General features: G+C 40.5%; 1 protein-coding gene across 1 annotated transcript in view; it reads left to right on the top strand.

Moving 5' to 3' along the window:
- Nucleotides 1-27,084, top strand: part of LOC141129859 (protocadherin-9-like) — a 2,335,577-nt gene that overhangs the window by 1,224,039 nt on the left and 1,084,454 nt on the right. The window contains exon 3 of the mRNA XM_073617912.1: nt 16,117-16,318. Within this exon, the coding sequence (XP_073474013.1) occupies nt 16,117-16,318 (202 nt within the window). The remainder of the gene's footprint in view (nt 1-16,116; nt 16,319-27,084) is intronic.

The raw sequence follows: 27,084 nt of genomic DNA, 5'->3' as shown, positions 1-27,084 counted from the left end.
GCCATACTCTGCCATACTCCGCCATACCCCGCCATACTCTGCCATACCCCGCCATACTCCGCCATACTCCACCATACTCCGACATACCCCGCCATACTCCGACATACTCCGCCATACTCTGACATATCCCGCCATACCCCGACATACCCCGCCATACTCCGCCATACCCCGCCATACTCTGCCATACCCCGCCATACTCCGCAATACCCCACAATACCCTGCAATACCCCGCCATACCCCGCAATACCCCGCCATACTCCGCAATACCCCGTCATACTCCGCCATACCCCGCCATACCCCGCAATACCCTGCCATACTCCGCAATACCCCGCCATACTCCGCAATTCCCCCGCCATACTCCGCAATACCCTGTCATACTCCACAATACCCCGCCATACTCCGCAATACCCCGCCATACTCCGCAATACCCCGCCATACTCTTCAATACCCCGCCATATCCAGCCATGCTGAGCCATGCTCGGCTGTACTCGGCCTCTGTATGTGGCCAGGCTGTGGAAGTCTCACACATGTGGTATTGCCGTACTCAGGAGGAGTAGGAGAATCTATTTTGGGGTGTTATTTTTGGTATGTGCATGTTATGTGGTAGAAATATTGTATAAATGGACAACTTTGTGTTAAAAAAAAATGCGTTTTAACCACTTCCCGCCCGCGGGCCGTCATACAATGTCCTTGACTTTGTGCGGGGATATCTGAATGATGCCTGCAGCTACAGGCATCATTCAGATATCAGCTTTTTCAGCCAGCGATTCCCTACACCATAATAATGATAATAGCGGCTGTTCCACTGCTTGATCGTTCTTACGGGAGGCGAGAGGGGATGTCCCCCCCTCCCGCGCTTCTACCGACTCACCGCTACGATCGAAGCCAGGATCTTTTTTTTTTTTTTTTTTTTTAATTTCAGGCTTCCCAGTCTAGAGGTGAGATGTGGGGTCTTATTGACCCCATATCTCACTGTAAAGAGGACCTGTCATGCCATATTCCTATTACAAGGATGTTTACATTCCTTGTAATAGGAATAAAAGTGGTCAAATTTTTTTTTTTGGGAAAAAAGCATCAAACTAAAATAAATAAAGTAAAATGAACAATAAAAAAAAAAATTTTAAAGCACCCCTGTCCCTGTGTGCTCGCATGCAGAAGCGAACGCATACGTAAGTCCCGCCCACATATGAAAACGGTGTTCAAACCACACATGTGAGGTATTGCTGCGATCGGTAGAGTGAGAGCAATAATTTTGGCCCTAGACCTCCTCTGTAACTCAAAACATGTAACCAGTAAAAAATTTTAAAGCGTCGCCTATGGGGATTTTTGAGTAGCAAAGTTTGGCACCATTCCACAAGCGCGTGCAATTTTGAAAGGTGACATGTTGGGTATCTATTTACTCGGCGTAACTTCATCTTTCACATTATGCAAAAACATTGGGCTAACTTTACTGTTTTGGTTTTTGTAAAGCACAAAACAGTTTTTTTTCCAAAAAAAACACGTTAAAAAAATTGCTGCACAAATACCGTGCGAGATAAAAAGTTGCAACGACCGCCATTGTATTCTCTAGGGTTTTTGCTAAAAAAACATATATAATGTTTTGGGGTTCTATGTAATTTTCTAGCTAATAAATGATGATTTTTACATGTAGGAGAGAAATGTCAGAATTGGCCTGGGTTCTCCAGAACGCCTGAAGGTGCTCCCCTGCATGTTGGGCCTCTGTATGTGGCCACGCTGTGTAAAAGTCTCACACATGTGGTATCGCCGTACTCGGGAGTAATAGCAGAATGTGTTTTGGGGTGTAATTTGTGGTATGCATATGCGTAGTGTGAGAAATAACCTGCTAATATGACAACTTTGTGGAAAAAAAAAAGTAAAAAAAAAACCTTGATTTTGCAAAGAATTGTGGGAAAAAATGACAACTTCAAAAAACTCACCATGCATCTTTCTAAATATCTTGGAATGTCTTCTTTCCAAAAAGGGGTCATTTGGGGGGTATTTGTACTTTTCTGGCATGTTAGGGTCTCAAGAAATTAGATAGGCCGTCAGTACTTCAGGTGTGATCAATTTTCAGATATTCGCACCATAGCTTTTGGACTCTATAACTTTCAAAAAGACCAAATAATATCCACCAATTTGGGTTATTTTTACCAAAGATATGTAGCGGTATAAATTTTGGCCAAAATATATGAAGAAAAATTACTAATTTGCAAAATATTATAACAGAAATGAAGAAAAATGTATTTTTTTACAGATTTTTTGGTCTTTTTTCTTTTAAGGCGCAAAAAATAAAGAACCCAGCGGTGATTAAATACCACCAAAAGAAAGCTCCATTTGTGTGAAAAAAAGGACAAAAATTTCATATAGATACAGTGTTGCATGACTGAGTAATTGTCATTCAAAATGTGAGAGCACCAAAAGTTGAAAATTGGTCTGGTTAGGAAGGGGGTTTAAGTGCCCAGTTGTCAAGTGGTTAAATAAATAAATAAAATAATACATTCTAAATCCTTTTCCTTGATAAGGGTCTGGTATGATGAATGTTCCCCATGAAGTACAGTTCCTTCATTGACCAAAGCTAAATGTGGGCATGACCATATTTATTTTATTAAATCTCTCAGGATATCCCAGCCCTCTGTTTACCTTCTAATGTAGAGCTTGAAAGATACCATTTTTGGTGAGCATTTATCAGTATCGAATATGTTGGCGTGTCAGCATGTTTTTTTTCTTTCAGTGGGTTGGGAGGTATTGTTCATTGTGAGTAATGGGGGTCTGCATTGCTGAACAATGCTTTTTTTCTCCTTCTTTTGATAAAGAACTTGTCAATTATGTGTGGTGTCTATTTACCTTTTCACATTTTCCTAGGCTGGTGACGGCCACTGGCTCACTAACAACCAGCCTGAGTGGGAAACTGTCAAAAATAGCAGTGGTAGTAATACTGCTGCTAAATGTTGTACTTACCACTGCAATTTAGGTTTGCTTGGTCAGATTTGAAAAATACAGAACTGGGGTTAAGTCAAAACCCGAAGTTCATCCCTAGTTGTTATCCCTAGGCATTAATTGGTAGTTTGCTTGGCACTGCCACAATTCAGAAAACACCTTGTATTTTTCCAATGAATACAAGGCATTCCCTGGCTGAATGAGATAAAGAGGAGGTTCTATGACTCCATGATCTCTACCTCATTCAATCAGAGAATGCCTTACATTTTTGGGAAAAAATGCAAGGCATTCTCTGAATGGCAGCAGTGCCAAGCAAATGAGTAGTTGCCCCACGGTGTGCAGTGGGGAAGCTATTCACATAGAACTATGCAGGACCCGCAAGATTGGGGGGACCATTTTAGTAGCGCTATCACGTACCTGGTAGAAGAGCTTGATATGGTGAGGAAGGCCTCTCTTATACTTCTGACTCAGGGCACCTGATAGTGTAGATAGGAGGTACAGGAGTACAGAGTAGCACGAGTGCCTATAAGTCTTGCTAGCAGCAGGGCAGGTGTCCACACTGGGCAGAAGAAGTTGTCAGATGGCTCCAGCAAGCAGGCGGGTGGCTGGTACTGGCGACAGCAGGCAGAGTCAGGCAGGCCAGGTCATACACAGACAGGATGGATAGGGTGCAGGGCACAGGGCACAGGCAAGAGTGTGGTCAGGAAACAAGCCAGGTCTGGGACATTTTAGTAAAGCAGGAGCCAATGGAGCAGATAGACGTGGATGTCAGGGGACAAGCCAAGTTTATTGCAGGTGGACTTCAGAGAATGGTCAAGAACAAGCCGGTTCAGCAACTGGAAGCAGGATACAGATTCCCAGGGTCACAGGTTACACAGGAGGCTGAAGACAAAGCATAACTGATCCTGAGTACTGGCAGAGTTTAAATAGCCCATTTGGCAACAGCATCTGTCACAGGTGGACGCAAGCGTCCACACGCACGAGAATGCACAATGATTTGTGCGTGCATGCAAGTATGTTCATGCGCATATGCATTAGCCAGTGCCCAATTCTTGTGAGCACAAAAGGGAACATGTTTTAGCCTGTGCACAGAAGGCCTTTCCTTACAAGTCTACAGTGATTTATAGCTTTCCCAGCAGTCCATAGTAATGCCTGCTTACATTGTGCCAAAAAGGACTAATGTAAGTATGCAATACAAATAATTCCTGGAGTTTAGCATTAATAGTCACTGTGACTGTCTTTTTAAAAAAAAGTGTGTCTTTCTGATTTTTATATACCTTTTTACTGCCACACTCACCACTGAACAAATTATTGTTCAGTCAGACAAGATACAATCAAACTTTGTTTTGCTTCGGCGTGAAAAAACAGTACAAAAAAATAAGTCTGGGCAGTTGTATCACCCAATAGTTATAATAATAATTTAATAATTAAAAGGTGAGAAATAAACAGTGCTCATGAAAATATTAAGGCTTTACCTCTTCTAATGTGCTTGTGAAATGTCTGCTATCTGGCTATTGTTCACAATATTGTATCTCTAGGGAAACAGAATTAATAATGTATAAGTCAAAAACAACAGAAGCAAACACAAATGCTTAACATTAGAGTAAAACCTATACAATATGTTACTATGGCTCTCCTATGAAACTCATAAACACTGCATCTATTAGATTATTCTACACAAGATATTGGATGTTTATGACAACTAGGGCAAGGCAAGTCTCTAAGTAAGCTCCAGGGACAGAAATAAAGAACACAGGGAGATATTAATTCATTTATATTCATTTATATTCAGTGTCAATCTCGTCAAACATTCAAACGACCCCAAAACTGTCAGAACATTCACAGGTCAATATTCGTTGAAAATACTCTTGCGGCATTAATTGACATTTGCTCTAGATTTTTAAGGTTATGTTTTTTGCCTGCTGAAATGTATCAAATGCCAGTAATTAAAGTGAACCAAAGCGGAATTAATTTTACTCCAGCTGGCAGGTTTTGTGTTTGCTTTCTCTTTCCTTTCATTTTTAATCATCTCTATACACCTTGAATACTCTCCCAGACACTGGAGTCATATCCCTCTCTTTTCAATTTCTTTATCAGTGTATATATTTACACAGCAATGTAAGCAAGGTTGGTGTACAGTAGGTGATATCTGTAGGATAGTAAATTAAATTGTCAGTCCAATTTCTGGGTGGTATTCCGTTATAAAGCTTCTGTGCATCTCGTCTATAGTGGCAAACATTTTTAAAGGTAAAAAAGCAACATGAGATTGTTTGTTTTATTATGTGTGGGTGTATAAATGCTGTAAAATCATGATTTTGAGATTTTAGTGCCATGCCTTACCAAGTGCTCACCTTACTCTGTGCACAGTTGATCACCTTTATCACTCCTAATCAGGGTAATGATATTCAGTTAAATGATGGGTGACTATAGTAAAGCATGGCTGCTGAGGTTCTAATTCATTAATCGCCTCTTTGCCCCCGACTGCTGGTTGGACAATAAACCAGTAATTGCACATTGATGAAGTCATATATGTTCTCTCTTTTATTGTGAACTTGCTAAGCTGACATGTACTGTGCAAAGCACTAGAGGCTTTATCGGCTTCTGACCTTTTCATTTCCCAATCTGAGGGTTACTGGGTAGGAGAATACCTTAGAATGATGTCAAAACAGATTCAAGTGCAAACTCCAGTTTTATGAAAAAGTATATTTAACCATTTGAGCTCAGGAAGGTTTTGTCCCCTTCATGCCCAGGCCATTTTTTGCTATTTGGCAATGTACTACTTTACCTCCCAATTGTGCAGTCGTGCAAAACTGCATGCAAGTTACATTTTTATAATTTTTTCACACAAATAGAGCTTTCTTTTGGTGTTATTTGATCACCACTGTGTTTTTCTATTTTATTGCTAAATGAATATAAATACTGAAAATATTGAAAGAAAAAAACAATATTTTCCAATTTCTGTTATAAAATATATCTAATAAAATCACATAAATGTAATCTGCTACATGTCTTTGGTAAAAAATTCCCAATAATTGTATATTAACTTCTTCCCACCCAGTCACTGTACATAAATGGCCGGGTGGGCGTTTCGTCCTTCTGAGTGGACATGCCTGAATGTCCCTCAGAAAGAGCACGATTGCACGGCCATGTGCCCACGCAAGCAGCGCGATCCTGGTGTTCCTGTCTCCCCCCAGACACATTGCATCACTGCTCGGCAGAATGGGTTCTGTGATTGGCCCTCCTTATCACATGATGGCTGTGTCCAATCACAGCCATTGTGTGATGTATACAGAGCCGGCTGTCAGTTGATCGACTCTGCTTCTCCTCAGATGGAGCCTGCCAGTGAGGAGGAGAGCTGGTCTGTGTTGCCGGTGATGGGGGGATAGCTGAATGTAAAGCACTTTACACTCACTGAAAACACAGTAAGTGTCCTCATGAAATGTACAAACACTGTGTCCCCACACAGTAAAACACACAGTATACCCACAGTGTCTCCACACAGTGCCACCACACCATAAAACAGATCTGTACCAGTGATCAACATCTGCACACATCTGTCCCAGTGATCAACATCTGTCCCAGTGATCAACATCTGCACACATCTTTCCCAGTGATCAACATTTGTTGAATGTGGTCATTTTGTGGGTAATTCCATTGTCCTGGTGCTCTAGGGCCTTCAAAATGTAATAACTAGTCAGGAAATTAGATGTGTAATTTCCAGGGGCTGTGTAAAAGTCTCACATATGTGGTATCGCCATACTCAGGAGAAGTAGCAGAATGTATAAAAAATAGTAATTTTTTATTCACTTTTTAAAACTTTTTAAATTTTACTTTTACTTTTTTTCTTTTTAACTTTTTTTTTTTTTTTTACATCCCATCACCATAGTGACACTGTACTACTCTGGATGGGTAAGGAATTTCTTTTTTTTTTTTTTTTTTTTTTACTGTTATTGCTTTTACAATGATGATCCCTGCATAAGCAAAGGCTTTTAGCTTTTATGAATGGATTGTGATCTGTGATTGGCTAAGCTATTCACATGGTACAGGCAGTCAGGTACTATGTGATTGCTTTGAGTCAATCACAGATCACAGCAGTAAGCAAGCTGTTCATGTATAGAAATCCATTCATGACAGATTGTTTACATTGTGATCATGTTATCAGTATAACAAATCATAGTGATCACTATATGGTTACAGCGTATTGTCAATAGTGATCCGCTGTGTCCTCACAGCATGCTCCTGAACCACAGCATCCTAGTCACATATATATATATGTGACTGAGCATGCTCATGCCCCCTGCTGCAGTATATCTGCAGGAGTGTGGCAGCAAGTGGTTAATATTCATTTATTAACTCATATAGAGTATACCTGGATTAACTTGTTTTTTTTTTAGATAATTATCCTGTCAGTTTTTTTGTCACGTCCTATGGGGGGGATTTCAATTAGTTATTGTCCTGCAGACACAATAGGAAGTAAAAGGAAATCTCTCAGTGCATAGGGCATAATTTCATAAAGCAAAAGAGAATGTACAACATCTAGAGGTTTACAGCAACAATGTACTAATTTACGGTGTATATGATTGTTTTACCACTTTATTGGGTGTTTCTATTTTTTACTATATAAAGAAAAAAAAGACAGGAAATTTGGAAAAAAAACATAAATAAAAATGCCAGGACAGTATAAACACACCGAGAATGACTGTTTTTTTTTTAAAGTAGACACCCCATAATTGTTTTGCCACTTTTTTAGAAATGAAGAAACAAGCTGGAATATTGGTGGTTAAAACATGGAGCTTGGTAATGGTGCACTAGATACAGCAGCTTTATAGGTCATACATAGAGAGAGTTGGAGGTGAAGGGGTTAATGGACATGTCACAAACTGAGAGGATGGAGATGAAGGGGGTAATGTTAAGATGCACAGGATAAGAAAGGTGTGAAGTTCCTATACAGGTCACCAGAAACAGGATGGAGATTAGATGTACAGGGGAGGAGGGGGAGATGAACAGGTAAAAAAAATCACACAATCAATCCCCTACCTTGATTATGATGCTGCTACTGCTATGGAACTAGTGAATCGTCATTCATACATTTTTTTCCTCCTCCCTTCATTGTGAGAGAAAGCAGCAGGCTAGGCTCTTATATGTAAAAAGTAGTACTGTTAAGATCTGTGATGACTGATCACAAGGTACAGAGCCATTTGAATATGCCCTGTACAGTGTGTCTGCGAAGGCTCAGTTCACATCACTAGATGCCCAAAGGTGATATCTGAGGTGCCATTTACAAATGGTGCTCCAGAAATAGACATCCATCTCCCTGCCATTGTTTTTTTACAGTACAGCAGTAAGGGAAGTGGTTAAAGTAAATGTAAACACTCTTAAAGAATTGTCATATGTAGCATGTTACCTTAACCTGTTAAGGACCAGCCGCCATAGTTATACTGGTTGGCTCCGCTGGGCAAATCGCCGTAGCTGTAAGTCGGCCACTTTAAGAGCTCTAGGAAGGTGCGATGACAGAGCTGATGCATGTGCCCAGCGGTCGCGATGTCTGCCGAGCACCCACAATTGCTCCTGAGAGAGACAAAACGGAGATCTGTCAATGTAAACAGACATCTCTCAGGAAAGAGGAGACAGATCTGTTGTTCATACTGATTATGAACAGCGATCGGTCTCCTCCTCCAGGCAGTCCTATCCCCCCACAGTTAGAAACACTCCCTAGGACACACATTTAACCCCTAGTGTTAACCCCTTCCCTTGCCAATGATATTTATACAGTAATCAGTGGCTATTTTTAGCTCTGATCGCTGTATAAATGTCAATGGTCCCAAAAAAGTGTCAAAAGTGTCTGTCTGCCGCAATGTGGCTCTCCCGCAAAAATTAACTAGTAAAAAATAAATAATATTAAAAATGCCATAAATCTATCTCCTATTTTTTAGACGCTTTAACTTTTGCGCAAACCAATCAATACACACTTATTGCAATTTTTTTTACCAAAAATATGTAGAAGATTACATATCGGCCTAAACTGAGGAAGAAATTAATTTTTTTTTTCTTTTTTAAACATTTTTGGGGATATTTGGGGATATTTATTCTAGAAAAAAAGTAAAAAATATTGTTTTTTTTCCAAAATTGTCAGACTTTTTTGTTTATAGCGCAAAAAATAAAACCGCAGAGGTGATCAAATACCACCAAAATAAAGCTCTATTTGTAGGAAAAAAGGACACAAATTTTGTTTGGGTACAGCGTTGCACGAACGCGCAGTTGTCAGTTAAAGCAATGCAGTGTTGTATTGCAAACAATGGCCTGGTCATTAAGGGGGCAAATCCTTCCAGTCCTTAAGGGGTTAAACACAAGTGCAAAGGCCATGTCTGTTTTCCTCTAATATTTCTCATAAGTGTGCAAAGTGTCTTTAGATCACTGCCCCTGGATATGCATCAGCAGCTTTCACAGGCACTTCATGTGCTGTATTGATTTGGACAATTGCAAAACTACAGTTAACTTTAAAGTGGTTGTAAACACGTACATATACCTATACAGTAGATGAAAAAAATCCTCCTATATAAGTTGTACCTGTTTATCTGCCGTCTACACTTCTCTACATCTGTTCAAAGTGCAGAATTTATAAAGCTTATCTGAGATGTCAGAAAAAAGAGGAGCAGAGAGTTGAAGTTACACTTTTCAGGGCTCAGTGAGGAGAGCTCTAACAACTGATTGGAGGGAAGGCCTTTCACACAACACAAGAGGACAGAACTAAGGCTGTTAATCAGCTGGAGATCCCTCCCCTGTCACATTTTTTCTCTTGGTGTCAGGAAATCTTGTCAGAAGTGGTTCATGCTGATAGCAGAGGAACAAGACAGCAGGCAGAAATGATGATTAGTGCTCTTAACTGAGACAAGTACACACTATGGCGGGCAATGCTTTGTTCGTATTTCATGTCTGAGGTTTACAATCACTTTAAGCACTGGCATTAGAGGAATGAGCAGGGGGTACTGTACTGACATTGTTTGGTTTCAAATGTCACACAAAGGACAATGGTACTTACTAATTAATTGAAACAGTGTCCGTACTGCCAGACCATGGGAGGACTTTAGGTACTGGTTGTATTTCTAGCAGGAAAACCAGGCATATTTTACTACTTATAGCTGTCTGAGAAATAAATAGCAGGACACATGTGCATGTGTGGGAAAGATTTGTTATATATATTCATTATATATATATATATATATATATATATATATATATATATATATATATTATATATATGTGATATTCATCACACATACACTTTAGGCTAAAGAAAGCTGAACAATGTTTGCTATAGATAACTAAATGTCAATGTCCTATCTTCTTTTTAATATTTGAGAGCAAAAGTGCTTAAAAGGTAGGATGAGTGTACTTTATACTGTGTATTCTTTTCCGAATCCCCAAATAACCTTTATTGAAAAACAGGGTTTTTATATAACATTACAGAATGGCCTAAAATTGAAGGCAAGAGAACAAAACTAAAAGCAAAAACACAAAGGAAAAAAAATTCTGTACACATTGTCCCCACAAGATAGCAAAGCCCGGGGTACAGTACTGACAATTATTGTACATACTGTACTTCAGGTGCTCTTAGGAGCAAAGATACTTTCATTACATGCAGAGAAAAGGTAAAGCATGCAACCTGACACAGAAATATGGACCTGTAATTTGCCAAAGCATTATATGAGTATATATGAGTATAAATCGAGATCCAGATCTGTATCTCTGGGAATAAGCTTGTCCTATGTGCTACCTATTAAAGGTAGACTAGGACACTTCCATTCTCTGTTAAGTTTAATTTGCCTCTTCCTTAACAGATTGTTACAAGTTTATGTGTTTTGACCTGGAACTTTAATAAATCCTCCAGACAAAAAATCTGATACAGTGTGTGTATTGTCAATTATTTGCTAGAGTATTAAAAAAATTGTGATTATTACCCATAGGTCAAAGTTATATATCTTAGTTTAAGAGTCTGTCTTATACTAACTGTTGGTCAGTCCCTGAGGGGTCAGTCCCAGGGTCTCCAACCAGTTACTCCAAAACTTCTTCAAAAAATATAGCGGGACAAATCCCCAGTCTTTTTGATTTAGATAATAATGACCTAAAAACCCATTCATGTGAGATCTTTACTGTGTGGTCTGTTGCTCTGCCATACAGCCTCTGTACAAAAAAACTTCTAATTCTTGCTGAACATTACCTACAGTATGCATGTCCACCCTCACTTTAGTGGAAAGCCTGTTCATCAGCCTGTAGGTGGACTGTCTGTTAAAGTGAATTTAAACTGTCGCCCACATGTTTGTGTGTTTAGGTACTGCTCTGATATGCAGAATTCAGAAAATTTTGTAACATGGGTTACAGGGTGCACTGTGGAGATATGAAAGCATCAGTTTTACCCTCTTGGTGGATCATGCATATGCTGAAAACATTCTTACAAAATCAGAATGGGATTACATATGGACTCAATTACCTAGAATGCACACCTTTTATTCTCTACCTAAACTCCATAAATGGCCCATCAGGGAGGCCTATTATATCCGGTAATGGATCAATAACTGAAAAACTAAGCAGATTCCTTGATGGACATCTACTCCCCCATGTAACTAACTTACCCAGTTACATCCGTGATACAATGCACTTGCTTCAGAACATCCATGGACTGTGCATTCCCTCCACATCAGTCCTAGTGGCTATAGACGTGAAGGCTTTGTACAGTTCCATACCGCATGACAAAGGTTTAGCCTGCATCAAACATATTTCTCAAAACAGCAGATTCAAAAGAAAGACCAATGACTTGGGTGCACTTGAGTTTATACTTCAACACAATTATTTTACCTTCAATGGTTCCCACTTCCTCCAGGTGCAGCGTGTTGTGATGGAGACTTTGTGTGCCCCATTGTACGCCAATCTGTACCTGGAGGAGTGGGAATGTATGATCGGTCAATCGGAGGATATGGCCCCCATCATGAGTAACGTGATATTATTTGGTATAGATATATCAATGACGTGTTCCTCGTGTAAGATGGGCCCCATTATCAATTAGAAACCTTCCTTTTCCAACTTAACCAGAACAATTTTAACTTGACCTTTACGATGATCTGGGATCAATCCTCTATTACCTTTTTGGATGTCATCATCCACAAGGATGAAAATGGCCTACTTAGTAGCAGCCTATATAGGAAGCCTACGGCTGGCAATTCTATACTGCATGCCAGTAGTTTCCATTCCAAGGCACTTATCTCATCAATTCCATTCAAAAATGAGGCTGACCTACTCAAGAGCAGGCTCCTAGCATGGGGGTATTCAAATACGTGCCTAAAGAGGGTCTATAAGAGGGCTGTCATGAGGAAACACAATGACCTTCTGTACAATCTGTCTTCTAAGACCAATAAAAAGAACCCTATTTCTATCATAACTAAATTCTCAAATCAGCAGGAAACTATCAGGGGCATTGTCAACAAGTATTGGCACGTTCTAACCATGGACCCTATTATAGGTCCTTTGGTGACAGACACTCCTTCTTTTACTTTCAAATGAGCCAGGTCCCTTCTAAACCAGCTGGTTTCGAGTGAATTTAAAAGTGGTGGTTAAAAAGATCATTGCAAGCACACAGGAAACTTTACCTGTGGTGGGTGAAATTATTGCCGGTTTATCAACACTTCAAAAGACATTACACTACCTAATGGTGAACGATAAAAACCTAGACACTATGCCAACTGTCAAATGCCTGGTGTAGTGTACCTTCTCCTCTCTGATTGTGCCTGTTTCTATGTAGGGAAAATGATCCAGGAGTTCTGGCGAAGAGCTTACCGCCACATCATCTCAATGAATATGTGTAATCTGCGTCTCCCACTCGGGAGACATGTAATTGATATACATGATGGGGTCTTCCCAAGGATATCCTTCCTAATCCTTGACTGCATACATCCAGGTATGCGGGGGGAGACTAGAACAAGTTCTTGTTACAATTGGAACAAAGGTGGATATTCTGCTTGAACGCAAAAATCCACCTGGGTTAAATGGAGCCATCTCGTTCAGATCTTTCCTGGAAAGCTTCACCTCGGGGGATCTGAATGATAACCTGTTGACTCCAATCAATGACTCGTGTAAATAGGCCATTTTGGATAATTTGGTAAAGGCATTACCAACATTCAAATGCTGGTCCAAAACCTTTTCCAAATCTATTGGGATTCTCTCATTATTAGCTTTAGTATTGTAGATATAGTCTGTATCATGCACCTTATGCTACCCTGTGTTCTGTTTTAAATTTTAGGGTTTATTTTTGATATAACTAACTTGCATGCCTCTTTGTCTATCACTTGGGCTTGGATGACTGTTTGTACCCTTAGCATCTGCCACTACTGTCACTTACTCGGAGCAGGGGGGCCGTTATACATCCTGGAGACATGTTCGGCCCATTTCCCTTGTGGTGGTTGCAGAGCCCGGTTTCCAGGATTACCATAACGATGGGCATGTGCCGTGAGACCCTGACGTGGAGTGGCACTGCCCATATGTCACGTCCGCCTGGCTCATGGCCAAACGCTGTGATGTCGCCACGCTGTTCGTTGTCCCAGGACGGCAATCTTCTCCCTATCACCTCGGGCAGCATAGCGGAGATGCCGCTGCACGCCGATGCACTTGGGGGCTCTCGTTTACAGCACTGCCCCCTTTCCTTTACCCAATGTTTGATTGGATGGCAGATCACTCTATTCTCCATATAAAAGTACGTACACTATACTGGTTCCTCTCCATGCTGCATATCAAGGCTGTTTTGGACCTATCCAGGCTCTGAGTTTCCAATGAGGTAACACATCACCAACAAGCTATGAGAGCTTGTAATCAGTGGGGCATATATATATATATATGTGGGGCACATGCTAATGACCCCGTTCTCATTTTTCTGTCTCCTCGCTCTCCATTTTTCATTTTTATTTTTATATTTATTTTTAGTTTTAGTTTTAGTTTCTGCCCCGTCCATCTGGACTAGTGGGAATACAACCGTTTTTGGCTACTTGAAGCTTGGGGTCGGTTTATATTGATCAGGTCCTCCTCCTCTACATACCTCGCAGCCTAACAGGCCGGGTAGGTATGCACATGTTTAAATTTAAATTTAGAGCATTTATACAGTTTAGATGTATTTTTCCTCAGTCCTGAGGTGACAGTATTAAATTATTTTTGTTGTCTATTTTGCCTCCAGCGATCTTGGCCATTTGTTAGGCCATCAATCGGGTTACCGGGTATTGCTCAGAGCGCCCATTGTGGATTGACAGTTTCCTTGAGCAAGTTGTTATATCCATCCTGAGTGCATCCATCTCCTCCGAGCCCAATTGGTCGTTTTGAGGCTGCCGCATTTCTCAATCATTTTTAAATTGGATGCATATTTTGGCGATTCTCCATGCAATGTGTAGGGTCAGTGTTTACTTCATTTTAAATACAAACCAAGCAACTTATGAAAGCATTTGTGAATGTAATGTTATGGTTATGTATTTTTACATTCATGTTTTTCTCAATTCTAGACGTATTATCGTCTTGATGTAACCACCCACCCCTGAAGAAGAGAACTATTACCATAGACTCAAAACGTGTTGTGTTATCTCTGTTGCCACATTTGTTTCAATAGAGTGTTGGTTATTGTACATTGTATTTTCATTACTACATTGCTTTGTATATTTGTAACCCTTTAAACCTTATTCTAATAAAATAAAATATTTTTGATAGCAACCACTGCCTGACCTTAGTGAAGCAGTGCCCCATTTAAAGTCCCATTTAAAGGAAACAAACTCTTTAGTGATCTATTCTGTAATTTAGGGATGTGGCTCAGCTGACTTCATTTGCTAAACGGAAACATGATCCATTATATCTATGAAAGCATCAGGGTCATCAGCAAATGAGGTCTATTTGGAAAGTACTGGGGAGGGGAAGAAAAAAGGATAAATGTGCAAGAGTGCACTTTTTTTTAAAGCTGAACTCCAGGCAGAGATAAAAAACAATTCATATGAATATACTGCATGTCCTATAAAGAGATGAAGTGCATTTTTCACTAGAATAAAGAGTATCAGCCTCTTGCAATCCATTGTACAGTGGAGCTTAGACTGGGAAAAGAAGCACAACAAGGAGCCAGTTAAATGTGCATTGTATTGATATGCTAAGAAGGAACAAACTGATGGGAGGAGAGTGTAGAATATGGCAGCCCATACATGAGTGATTTTTTTTTTTCATTCAACCAAAAAAATGACCCAATTCTCTATCCACACATTCTAACTGGAAGAGGGAATCACTCTCACTGCGTCTTTGTATGCTGACAGTATGGAGACTTATCCCCCTGCAGAATACACTGATCAGCACTGTCGAATATAGGTGATGGTGCTAAATGTGCAGATATTTTTCAACAGGCTGTTTGTACAGAAGCCGATCAGTAGATCAACTTCTGTACAAGCAGCCTGCCCATACGCGGATCAAAATTTGGCTGGTCCCTGCTGAAACACCCACCTTTCAATGTATGTATGGCCAGCTTTAGAGAGTCACATGCTTGTGGAGGGATGAGACAAGAACTTAAAAGTAGTAAAGAAGAGACTGGAATCCAAGATGGCAATTCTATTTGTCAGGGCTGTGTACATCTGAGGAATGAAAAAACAGAAAAGAAAATCCTTGTGGCATGTAAAACAACTTTTTACATCAGCTTTAATATTATGAATTAAAAAATAATTTAATTTAGGATGCCCACAAAATGATGTTCTACTTTCACCATGTGATATCACATGTGGTTAAGAAGGCTTTACTGTATATAGAGTTCACATATAGATAGAGCATTTGTATGTGTAAAATCATCTTTACTTTCATCAGCTAGAGAGAAAGTGAAAATGGCAAACAGATGAAAAGAAATTTGTGTACACAAGCCCAAAGATAACTTGTCAGTTGAATATGCCCCATGTGTTTTGTTGAGCATATAAAACATTTAACAGGTGGATAAAACAGCAGGCCTTACTGTATGTATTATGCAACATCAGGTATAATAGATTTCCAGAAGTTTCTTAGTGATTGATTTATAAAAATAAAATTTGATACATTTTGCAAAAAAGCATAGTATTAGAAGAAAGATGGAAGGAAAGATTAGAAGAATATGAAAGCCTATAACATTTATTTCCTTTTCTTCTCTTATAGTCCCAGCGTCGTGTTACATTTCATCTCCCTGATGGCTCTCAAGAAAGTTGCAGTGACAGTGGCTTAGGAGACCATGACCCTTTAAGCAGTGGTAGTATGATCTCACAGCCTCTTCCACTGGTTCAGCCACAGGATGAATTCTACGACCAAGCTTCTCCAGACAAGCGGACCGAAGCCGATGGAAACTCTGATCCCAACTCTGGTAAGTCCATTATTTAACTAATTTTGTGAATGATGCAGATTATATTTTGCATTAGCTAACCTGTATCGAAAGAATGGCAAATTAAAGCTAGCTTCAAAACTACCAAATAAACTGATTAGTTACTTGAGGTTATGATACTTTGTAAACTATTAATACATTTTCAATGACTTATTGAATATGCCAGACTGAATAACCAAAGATGTGTCTCTGTCTTAAGTTTGTTCTATAGTTATCCTCACATAATTTTGTGTGCAAACATTGTAGTTAAATCATGGCAACCATAAAGGAAACCAGTGCTGAGAGAAATATCTAGAGAAATTTATTGTGCGCTCTTGAAAGTGGGCCACATGAAGAGGATTCTCTGAGCACCATTTGAACAGAACAAAGATTGGCAATATAGGCAGTGGGACAGGCAAGTATGTATATTAGTTACTACTTTTATTTGACATAGGGTTGCTTTCAAGCTTTACTTGAGCAAAATAACTTATTGATAAGATACAGTACATAAACACTTATATACAAGCGATTTGCAATGGCTACCATGTACTGAAACCACTATGATGGTATGTAATTGTTATTATATCAATTGTGACAAAGTTGTTTCATCATTGAGAATTTAATGATACATAATATTCTAACATCTGGATATAGTTGCTGCAAAGTTACTTTTAAATGAGGTATTGCAGCATATGTGTTGCTTTCATTTAAATGTATTATATGGGCTCTGTTTTGAGAGATGTTTTTCTATAACAGCCACTGACCTTCTATTAATTGGAATATTTAAGGGGAATGTTTATAGTAATTTCCATGAAAAAATTATGTACTGGTTTTGCTCAAATTAATCCTGAAATACATAAAAGAGCAGGGTATTGTCAGTATGTCTTGTAGACAATCAATGCAGCTAAATGTGTAAAGGTTACATTAAAAATGAAGCCTCTACTTTGACATTATACTTAACTATTTGTTATGTTCTAAGTCTAACCACAGTAAAATCATTTGACTCACTTAAAGCTATTAAGAGTAACATGCATATGAGTAACATGCAAAAAGTAAAGGTTGGGTTTGATTTGATTCTCTGTGATAATGGGTTTGATTCTCAGGGATATGTATAAATCTATAGAGAATGAAATCACAATAGGAACACAAGTTTTTTTCGTGATTCAGCGGACTATTTTTCAAACTGGTTGTTTTAATATTATTACAGCTTTGTGTTTTAGGAAGAAAGATACAATTTTATATGTTCACAGTTTTCAGAGCATTTTAGAGGGCTTTTATATGCAGCTTGTTTGCTTGTTATGATGACAGTTGGAGCCTCTCCTATACCGCTTTTGTGCTTAACAATAATACAACTATTACAAATAACTGCTTTTGAAAGATCACAGTCTTTTGCAATTGGATAACAAATGGTGTGCTTTTGGAAACCTTGAGCCAAGTGGAAATTGGCTTAAATAAGGTAGTTTTATATAAGGCAGGAATTGGATACACCCTTTTTTCTGCACCTTATGGAGTTGCCCCATCATTTCCTACCCTAGTGAGAACAATATTAATGTAGTTGAGTGTGATAAGTATTTTTTTCAGAGAAACTCATGATGGTTTTTTTCTGCTGTTAATTGCTGTTTTGTTTTTGGTTTGAGTCTCCAATAAAGGTTTCTTCTTACTTCCTGTCAGCAATATGAACCCTAACAGATGCTGTTATTCTTTTCCACTGCATCCAAAACAATGTTTTGGCTTGTGTTATAATATCATTTCATATTTTCAATAGTGCACTATAAAAATGCAGAAGATGTCTCTTTAAAGCTGAACTCCAGGCAAACAGCTTAAGGCTTCATGCACATGACCATACAGGGGCCATACCATGTGCAGAGCCTGCATAATGATATTCCTGGGCCACAGTGCCACTTATTGAGATGCTGTTGAAGAGGTGTATGTAGTTGTGCACAGAGCCCCCATATGGTCATGTGCAAATAAGACCTAATACAAAGATGAAATAACATATAAGGTTTTACTTGCCAAAAGATTTGTATTCATTACATAGCACAGCCTTGCCTGGCAGAATAGGAAGCCTGATTTTTATCTGCTGCAGCTTAGTAACAGTTACAGGTCTCCATCCCAACCTCATCTTGTGAGTGGACAGTAACAAAAGAAATAAAATTAGCATAAATATAAAGTATGAATTAAGTACAAATATATAGAAAAGCAAGACAGCCATCAAAAGTATAACATAAAACAGATGCTCAGATAGCTTAAAAGTCAGGATAGGGCACAACAATACCTATCGGCATGTCACAGCTTAAACCTCAAGCATACAAATTGCAGCATTTCAGATAGTAATACAAAGTATAGAGAGGGAAAAATGGGGGTAAAGGGAACACCATGGAGCTCAGGTCTCAAAAGATCATATATAAAGCATTTCAGAGTCAACAGACATAAGAGATATTTACCTAAAGTTCTGGAAGAACTGCTTCAGGGCAATAGTCAGAGTAATCTCAAGCCTCCCAGATTTTGTTAAATCTTGACATATTAAGTCATCAATGAATGCAGTCAGGTGCTCCATCCTGCGTATATTAGCTACAGTAGATGAGAGTTGGGAGTTTGTGGGGGGGGGGGGGTAGACAACTAGCAACATGGTATTACTCGTTTTACTGCTAATAAGATAAAGCCATCAGCCTCCTTGAAGATTTGGAGTCTGGACATAAACCCAGAAAGGTTTGATAATGGGGCAGGCCCAAAATATGGTCATGTGCAAATAAGACCTAGTACGAAGATAAAATAACATATAAGGTTTTACTTGCCAAAAGATTTGTATTCATTACATAGCACAGCCAGTGACTAGATTCAGTCAAGGGGATAGCCTTGTTAGGGATTTTATATATGGAAGAAATTAAATGGGGTTCATATGGGCCCCTAGCACACAAGAGTTCAAAGCCAGTTGGTTTATTCAAAAATAAGTTAGGGGATTTGGGGGAGAAAAATGTTGTAAGTATAATTAAAAAAAGGATTTCAGAATCTGTTATTTAGATTGTAGATCTGCAAAGGACAAAAATGTATTGGTCAATGGGTGAACTAAATGGCGGAGTTGAAAAACCCCTGCCTGGGTCCAGGGAAACATATGGTTATAAGATAGGCTATCAGGGATATCTGGGTTGAATGGCACGTTCAAAAGTGGGCAGCAAGGAGAAGAGAGAGAGTACTTTCCAGAACAACGTTTCCAAATTGACAAGGTGAATAACATCAGAGCTAAACAAAGACTTCTCAATTGAGACATATATTTGTCAGAAGATAGCCATAACATAGAAAATGGGTGCACCGGAGATGTGATCCCCACTTCAATTTCAGACCATCTTTGGAGCGCAAGATGTCCAGGAAATGACAGCTTGTAAATCAGGTGCTCCTAGACCACCCCTGGATCTCAAAGCTTGGACTACCAATTTCACCTTTCAATTGAGATAGTAACAAGTAATTTCAATTAAGATAGTGGGATCGAAACTGATAGTGTCTCAAACAGATATAGCAACTTTGGAAATATAGACATTTTGAGAATCGTAAGGAGAAATGAGGCAATATTTATGGGGAGGGCCTCTGTTTTAGTAGGATTGATCTTGAAACCCAATAAAGAGCCAAAGGATGCTAAAATATTATGTAAGGAAGGGAGAGAAATAAGGGGGTGGGATATTGTCAGTAGAATAACATCAGCAAAAAGGGAAAACTTGTACTCCCGTTGTCGCAACCACACCCCTCAAATATCAGGGTGAGAGCGAATAGCAGCAGCAAGGGGTTCCAAACTGAGAATAAAGAGTAAAGGTGACATGGGACATTCCTGCCTGGTGTCATTACTCAAGGGAAAAGATTTTGACGAATGGGAGGCAAGCTGTACTTGGGAGGTAGGTATAGCGTACAATGCTTGCAGAGCATGAATAAATGGGCCAGAGAAACTATAATGGGAAAGAGTAGTCAAAGGCCTTTTGTGCATCTAGGCTTAAAACTAGGCAGGGCATTTAGTTTTAGTTAGAAGATCTATGAGGTCAATAGTATGTCTTATATTATCGCCAGCATGCTTAATAGGGACGAACCCAACCTGGTCCCAATGAATTAAGGATGGAAGTAGTTGTGATAGCCTGTTTACAAGGATTTTTGTAAAAATGTTATAGTCTGAGTTTAATAATGCAAAAGGCTGGTAATTATCCGGAATGAACAGGTCTTTGCCTGGTTTGGGAGTGATAAATGCATGAAGAAATTAGGTATGGGGGAAAGTACCCTTTATAAGAGAGGTGAAAAGGCTTAACATATATGAGCTTAAAATTGGGAGAAAGGTCTTATAATAGGAGTAAGGTAGACCATCAGGGCCTGGGGATTTGTGTGATGGTAAGTGTCAGATTCTCTGTCATTCTGTTCTTAAATAATTTTGGTATTTTGCTTGCACTGCAGCAACACTAAGGCACCTTTCACAGGGGGCTGTCCATTTTTACTCCTCCGCTTGCTCAGCGGGGATCGCTCCGTTGATCCCCCCTGAGCCGACGGATGACAAGTCCGTTTCTGCACTCTGTACAGGGATGGACCAGTCAGAGAGACTGCTCTCCTCTATGGGACGATCAGATGATTATGGACCGCCTGTCCATTCTCATGTGATCCGATCCACCAGACGAATGGAAAATAGGACATCCATCCGTCTGGATTTTGTGGATCGGATCGGGGCAGATGGGATGTCAGCGGACATGTCACCGCTGACATCCGATGCTCCATAGAGCTGTATGGAGCAACCATTCAGATCCACCTGAAAAAACTGACAGGCGGATCTGAACGGTCTGCACATGTGAAAGGGGTCTTATTGGCTACTTTCGCTACTTCTCCCTCTACTATTCCAAAGTCTACTGCACAGGCACATCAAAAGGCTGATTTTAGGCTAAATGTAAGTACTTATACTGATTGCTTTCAGAAAAAAATAAATTTAAGGATGATTTATTAATATCAGAATGAACACAATCTACACAAAGAAAAAATTGACAAAGATAAAATGCAGCTGAACACTAAAAGATTTTTCACATAATCCAACAGTAGATATTATACAGAGGAGTGCAGTGCAAAATTAGGGGTCATTAAAACATTTCATATATAATAAAAAATCCATATAAATCCAAATAAAACCAAAAACAGAAGGTGGACTAACAGTCCCAGCAAGCAAAGAGTACCAGTGAGAAATTTCAATGCAAGGATGACTTTCCCTCCACCTCCAGCACGCTCGCTTCGCTCACATCTAGCCACTTCAGCCCCGGAAGGATTTACCCCCTTCCTGACCAGAGCACTTTTTACAATTTGGCACTGCGTCGCTTTAACTGCTAATTGCGCGGTCATGCAATGCTGTACCCAAATTAAATTTGCGTCCTTTTCTTCCCACAAATAGAGCTTTCTTTTGATGGTATTTGATCACCTCTGCTGTTTTTATTTTTTGTGCTATACACGGAAAAAGACCGAAAATTTTGAAAAAAAATGATATTTTCTACTTTTTGTTCTAAAAAAAAATCCAATAAACTCAATTTTAGTCATACATTTAGACCAAAATGTATTCGGCCACATGTCTTTGGTAAAAAAAAATGTCAATAAGTGTATATTTATTGGTTTGCGCAAAAGTTATAGCGCCTACAAACTAGGGTACATTTTCTGGAATTTACACAGCCTTTAATTTATGACTGCCTATGTCGTTTCTTGAGGTGCTAAAATGGCAGGACAGTACAAAACTCCCACAAATGACCCCATTTTGGAAAGTAGACACCCCAAGGAAATTGCTGAGAGGCATGTTGAGCCCATTGAATATTAATTTTTTTTGTCCCAAGTGATTGAATAATGACAAAAAAAATTACAAAAAGTTGTCACTAAATGATATATTGCTCACACAGGCCATGGGCATATGTGGAATTGCACCCCAAAATACATTTAGCTGCTTCTCCTGAGTATGGGGATACCACATGTGTGGGACTTTTTGGGAGCCTAGCCGCGTACAGGGCCCCGAAAACCAATCACCGCCTTCAGGATTTCTAAGGGCGTACATTTTTGATTTTACTCCTCACTACCTATCACAGTTTTGAAGGCCATAAAATGCCCAGATGGCATAAACCCCCCCAAATGACCCCATTTTGGAAAGTAGACACCCCAAGCTATTTGCTGAGAGGCATGTTGAGTCCATGGAATGTTTTATATTTTGACACAAGTTGCGGGAATGTGACAAATTTTTTTTTTTGCACAAAGTAGTCACTAAATGATATATTGCTCACACAGGCCATGGGCATATGTGGAATTGCACCCCAAAATACATTTAGCTACTTCTCCTGAGTATAGGGATACCACATGTGTGGGACTTTTTGGGAGCCTAGCCGCGTACGGGGCCCCGAAAACCAATCACCGCCTTCAGGATTTCTAAGGGTGTAAATTTTTGATTTCACTCTTCACTGCCTATCACAGTTTCGGAGGCCATGGAATGCCCAGGTGGCACAAACCCCCCCCCAAATGACCCCATTTTGGAAAGCAGACACCCCAAGCTATTTGCTGAGAGGCATGGTGAGTATTTTGCAGCTCTCATTTGTTTTTGAAAATAAAGAAAGACAAGAAAAACATTTTTTTTTTCTTTTTTCAATTTTCAAAACTTTGTGACAAAAAGTGAGGTCTGCAAAATACTCACTATACCTCTCAGCAAATAGCTTGGGGTGTCTACTTTCCAAAATGGGGTCATTTGGGGGGGGTTTGCCACCTGGGCATTCCATGGCCTCCGAACCTGTGATAGGCAGTGAAGAGTGAAATCAAAAATTTACGGCCTTAGAAAGCCTGAAGGCGGTGCTTGGTTTTCGGGGTCCCATGCGCGGCTAGGCTCCCAAAAAGTCCCACACATGTGGTATCCCCGTACTCAGGAGAAGCAACAGAATGTATTTTGGGGTGTAATTTCACATATTCCCATGACATGTTTGAGCAATATATCATTTAGTGACAACTTTGTGCAAAAAAAAAAAAAATTGTCTCTTTCCCACAACTTGTGTCACAATATAAAATATTCCATGGACTCGACATGCCTCTTAGCAAATAGCTTGGGGTGTCTACTTTCCAAAATGGGGTCATTTGGGGGGTTTTTGAACTGTCCTGGCATTTTATGCACAACATTTAGAAGCTTATGTCACACATCACCCACTCTTCTAACCACTTGAAGACAAAACCCTTTCTGACACTTTTTGATTACATGAAAAAATTATTTTTTTTTGCAAGAAAATTACATTATATATTTTTTTTAAAGCAAATGCCGGTTTCTGATCAGCTCTATGGTCAGCTGGCTGAATCACTGGCTGCATTCTCAGGTTCCCTGTTAAGACAGGAGAGCCAGAGAAAAACACGGAAGACGGTGGGGGGGGCATTCCCTCCCACTGCTTGTAAAAGCAGTCTAGAGGCTAATTAGCCGCTAGGATTGCTTTTACATGAAAGCCGACCGCTGGCTGAAAAGAATGATACCAAGATGATACCTAAACCTGCAGGCATCATTCTGGTATAACCATTCAAAGTCGTGAATGGCGTACCTGAAGACAAAAAAATGGTTAACAATAAAGCACAGTAAACGGTAAAGTATAAAAAATTGCATACCTGAAAAGCAAACATGATAAAACATAACAACAATAAAACATTGCAGAATAGAATACAGTAAAAAAGAGCAGCACAATAGAGAGAATAGAGAGAGCGAGAACAATAAAACGACAACTATTTTTTTTTATTTTATATTTTTGTATGTGTTTTTTTTTTTTTTTTTTACACTTTTTTTTGTAACTGTAACTTTTCTAATGGTAACCGGTTCCAGGTTCGGGTCTCTCAAAATGCGATGGCATCTTGGGAGACCCTGTGAAAGTGTGCCTAGTCTGTGCAATGCTGTACCCTACGCTAATACTCAACTAGTGTATGGTAGCGTTCAAAACATTCACCAATGCAAAGACCAGGATTGTCAGGACAGGAGGGACAATAATAGGGGGTGTCATGCATATATCCGCGCTTGCTGCAGACACAACATCTTTTTTGGGGGGGTTCGTTGGGTAGGGGTACTCGGGAGGACATACAGAAAATGCCTCTCATGCAGCTGACTGCATTTGGTTGGGGATGTGAATGGGGGAAGTACGGGCGCTGCAGAAGTGGTGGGTTCCCAATTAGGATTGGCGAATGCAGCAGGAAGGGCATTATGGGCACGACGGGCCTGTGTTTGTCTTTTTGGTGGCAGCGGGACACTACTTGTGCTTGCCACCTCACCAGCTTGAACTGCACTTATGGGACTCGCCACGTAACCAAGTGTTACTGCAGTGCTGGTTTGACTATGACCGGGGTGTACTAGGCCGCTGGTGCTTGCCAGTTCACCAAAACGCTACCAAAAAAACTGTTAGCGATCACAGGGATCAGGCCTGACTCTGCGAACGCTGCAGTTATGCGTTTAGTGTTTTGTAAGTGACAGTGATCGATCGATACTGCACTTGGGTGGGCTGGGCTGGGCCAGGCGGAGGGGCAAAACGCAGGTGCTAGCAGGTATCTGGGCTGATCCCGCTAACACTGCATTTTTGGGAACCCTAAACTGCTGGGGACGCTAGTATAGATCTGATCGGATCAGATATTGATCCGTTCAGATACTATACCACTAAGGGAGGTGTACGGTGCGTGCGTGGGTGTTAGCGGTACTGGTGCTTATCTGACGCTGCCTGGGGCTTGTGCTTGCCAGTTCACCAAAACGCTACCAAGAAAACTGTTAGCGATCGCAGGGATCAGGCCTGACTCTGCGAACGCTGCAGTTATGCGTTTAGTGTTTTGTAAGTGACAGTGATCGATCGATACTGCACTTGGGTGGGCTGGGCTGGGCCGGGTGGAGGGGCAAAACGCAGGTGCTAGTGCTAATGCCCCATACACATGGTCGGACTTTGTTCGGACATTCCGACAACAAAATCCTAGGGTTTTTTCCGACGGATGTTGGCTCAAACTTGTCTTGCATACACACGGTCACACAAAGTTGTCGGAAAATCCGATCGTTCTAAACGCGGTGACGTAAAACACGTACGTCGGGACTATAAATGGGGCAGTGGCCAATAGCTTTCATCTCTTTATTTATTCTGAGCATGCATGGCACGTTGTCCGTCGGATTTGTGTACACACGATCGGAATTTCCGACAACGGATTTTGTTGTTGGAAAATTTTATCTCCTGCTCTCCAACTTTGTGTGTCGGAAAATCCGATGGAAAACGTCCGATGGAGCCCACACACGGTCAGAATTTCCAACAACACGCTCCGATCGGACATTTTCCATCCGAAAATCCGACCGTGTGTACGGGGCATAACACTGCGTTTTTGGGAACCCTAAACTGCTGGTGACGCTAGTATAGATCTGATCGGATCAGATATTGATCCGTTCAGATACTATACCACTAAGGGAGGCGTATGCTGCGTGCGTGGGTGTTAGCGGTACTGGCGCTAATCTGACGCTGCCTGGGGTGACGCATATCACCGCCGGGTGATCAGGGGGCTAAACCTTTATTAGGTAATAAACGGGTGCCCTGACACTATAAAAAATAAACGAACTAACCAGCGTCAACCGTAACGGTTATACGGTGATCAGTGGTGAAAGGGTTAACTAGGGGGCAATTAAGGGGTTAAAACATTTATTAGATAGTATATGGGGGTCCCTGACGCTATAAAACGCTGACGGCGAACTTAAATATTTACCTCCCTAACTAGCGTCACCAGCGACACTAATACAGCGATCAGAAAAATTATCGCTTAGCGACACTGGCGACAAGGGGTGATCAAGGGGTTAAAACTTTATTAGGGGGGGTTAGGGGGGTATCCTAGACCTACAGGGGGGTAACACTCACTGCCCTAACACAGTAACTGTCACAAACTGACACCATGCAGTAATCAGAAAAAAAAAAAAAATACTGCTTGGTGTCAGTGTGACAGGGAGGGGGGAGGGGTGATTGGGGGGATCGGGGGTGTAAAGTATGCCTGGCATGTTCTACTGTGTGTGTGTGTAGTGTTTGTGCACTCACATGTCTTCTCTCCTCGGCGCCGGAATGGAAACTGCCGAGCCGAGGAGAGATGACATCACATCCTCTGCCTGTGTGTACTACACACAGGCAGGGGAGGATTCCCATTGTCTGGGAGTGATCGCGAGGGGGGGGCCACGATCGGATGGCCTCCCCCTCGCCTCTCAACACTCCCAGACAAATGCCGACCACCGCTGGCACCGGGAGGGTCCGATCGGACCCCCCGCCCGCGGGAGGCAGATCACGTACAGGTATGCCCGTGCCATTCTGCAGACGTATATCATCGTTAGGCGGTTGGCAAGTGGCTAGGGGTGGACCACTGAGCTAACAGATGGTCAACAACACATGTCCCATATGAGTATAATCTCCAAACAGCTGCCACCACAACACTTGTTTATGCAATATACCCAGGGGCCAATTTATTTACCTCAGATGCAACTGTGCCCTGGGCTCTGATTATCAGGACCAGTATTAAGTCCTGACTGATAGATTCCTACAAAAGGCTTATCAACCAAAGCAGGTGAATTCTGAGAGGGAAAAGATTGGTAATTTGGAGAGAAAAACATTGGTATCTGATTCTAATGGAGGAAAATGTGAATACAAACAGGTTTTTATAATTGTTTTAGACTACAGTGTGCAATATAGACAATATAAAAAAAAATATTTTAAAACATTGGGATGTCCTGAGGAAGGACAGGATATTGGGTGAAACTCTTCCCAATCGTC

The sequence above is a fragment of the Aquarana catesbeiana genome, linkage group LG02, assembly GCF_042186555.1.
Source record: "Aquarana catesbeiana isolate 2022-GZ linkage group LG02, ASM4218655v1, whole genome shotgun sequence".
Classification (NCBI taxonomy): Eukaryota; Metazoa; Chordata; class Amphibia; order Anura; family Ranidae; genus Aquarana; species Aquarana catesbeiana.
This window is presented reverse-complemented; position numbering and strand designations above follow the sequence as displayed.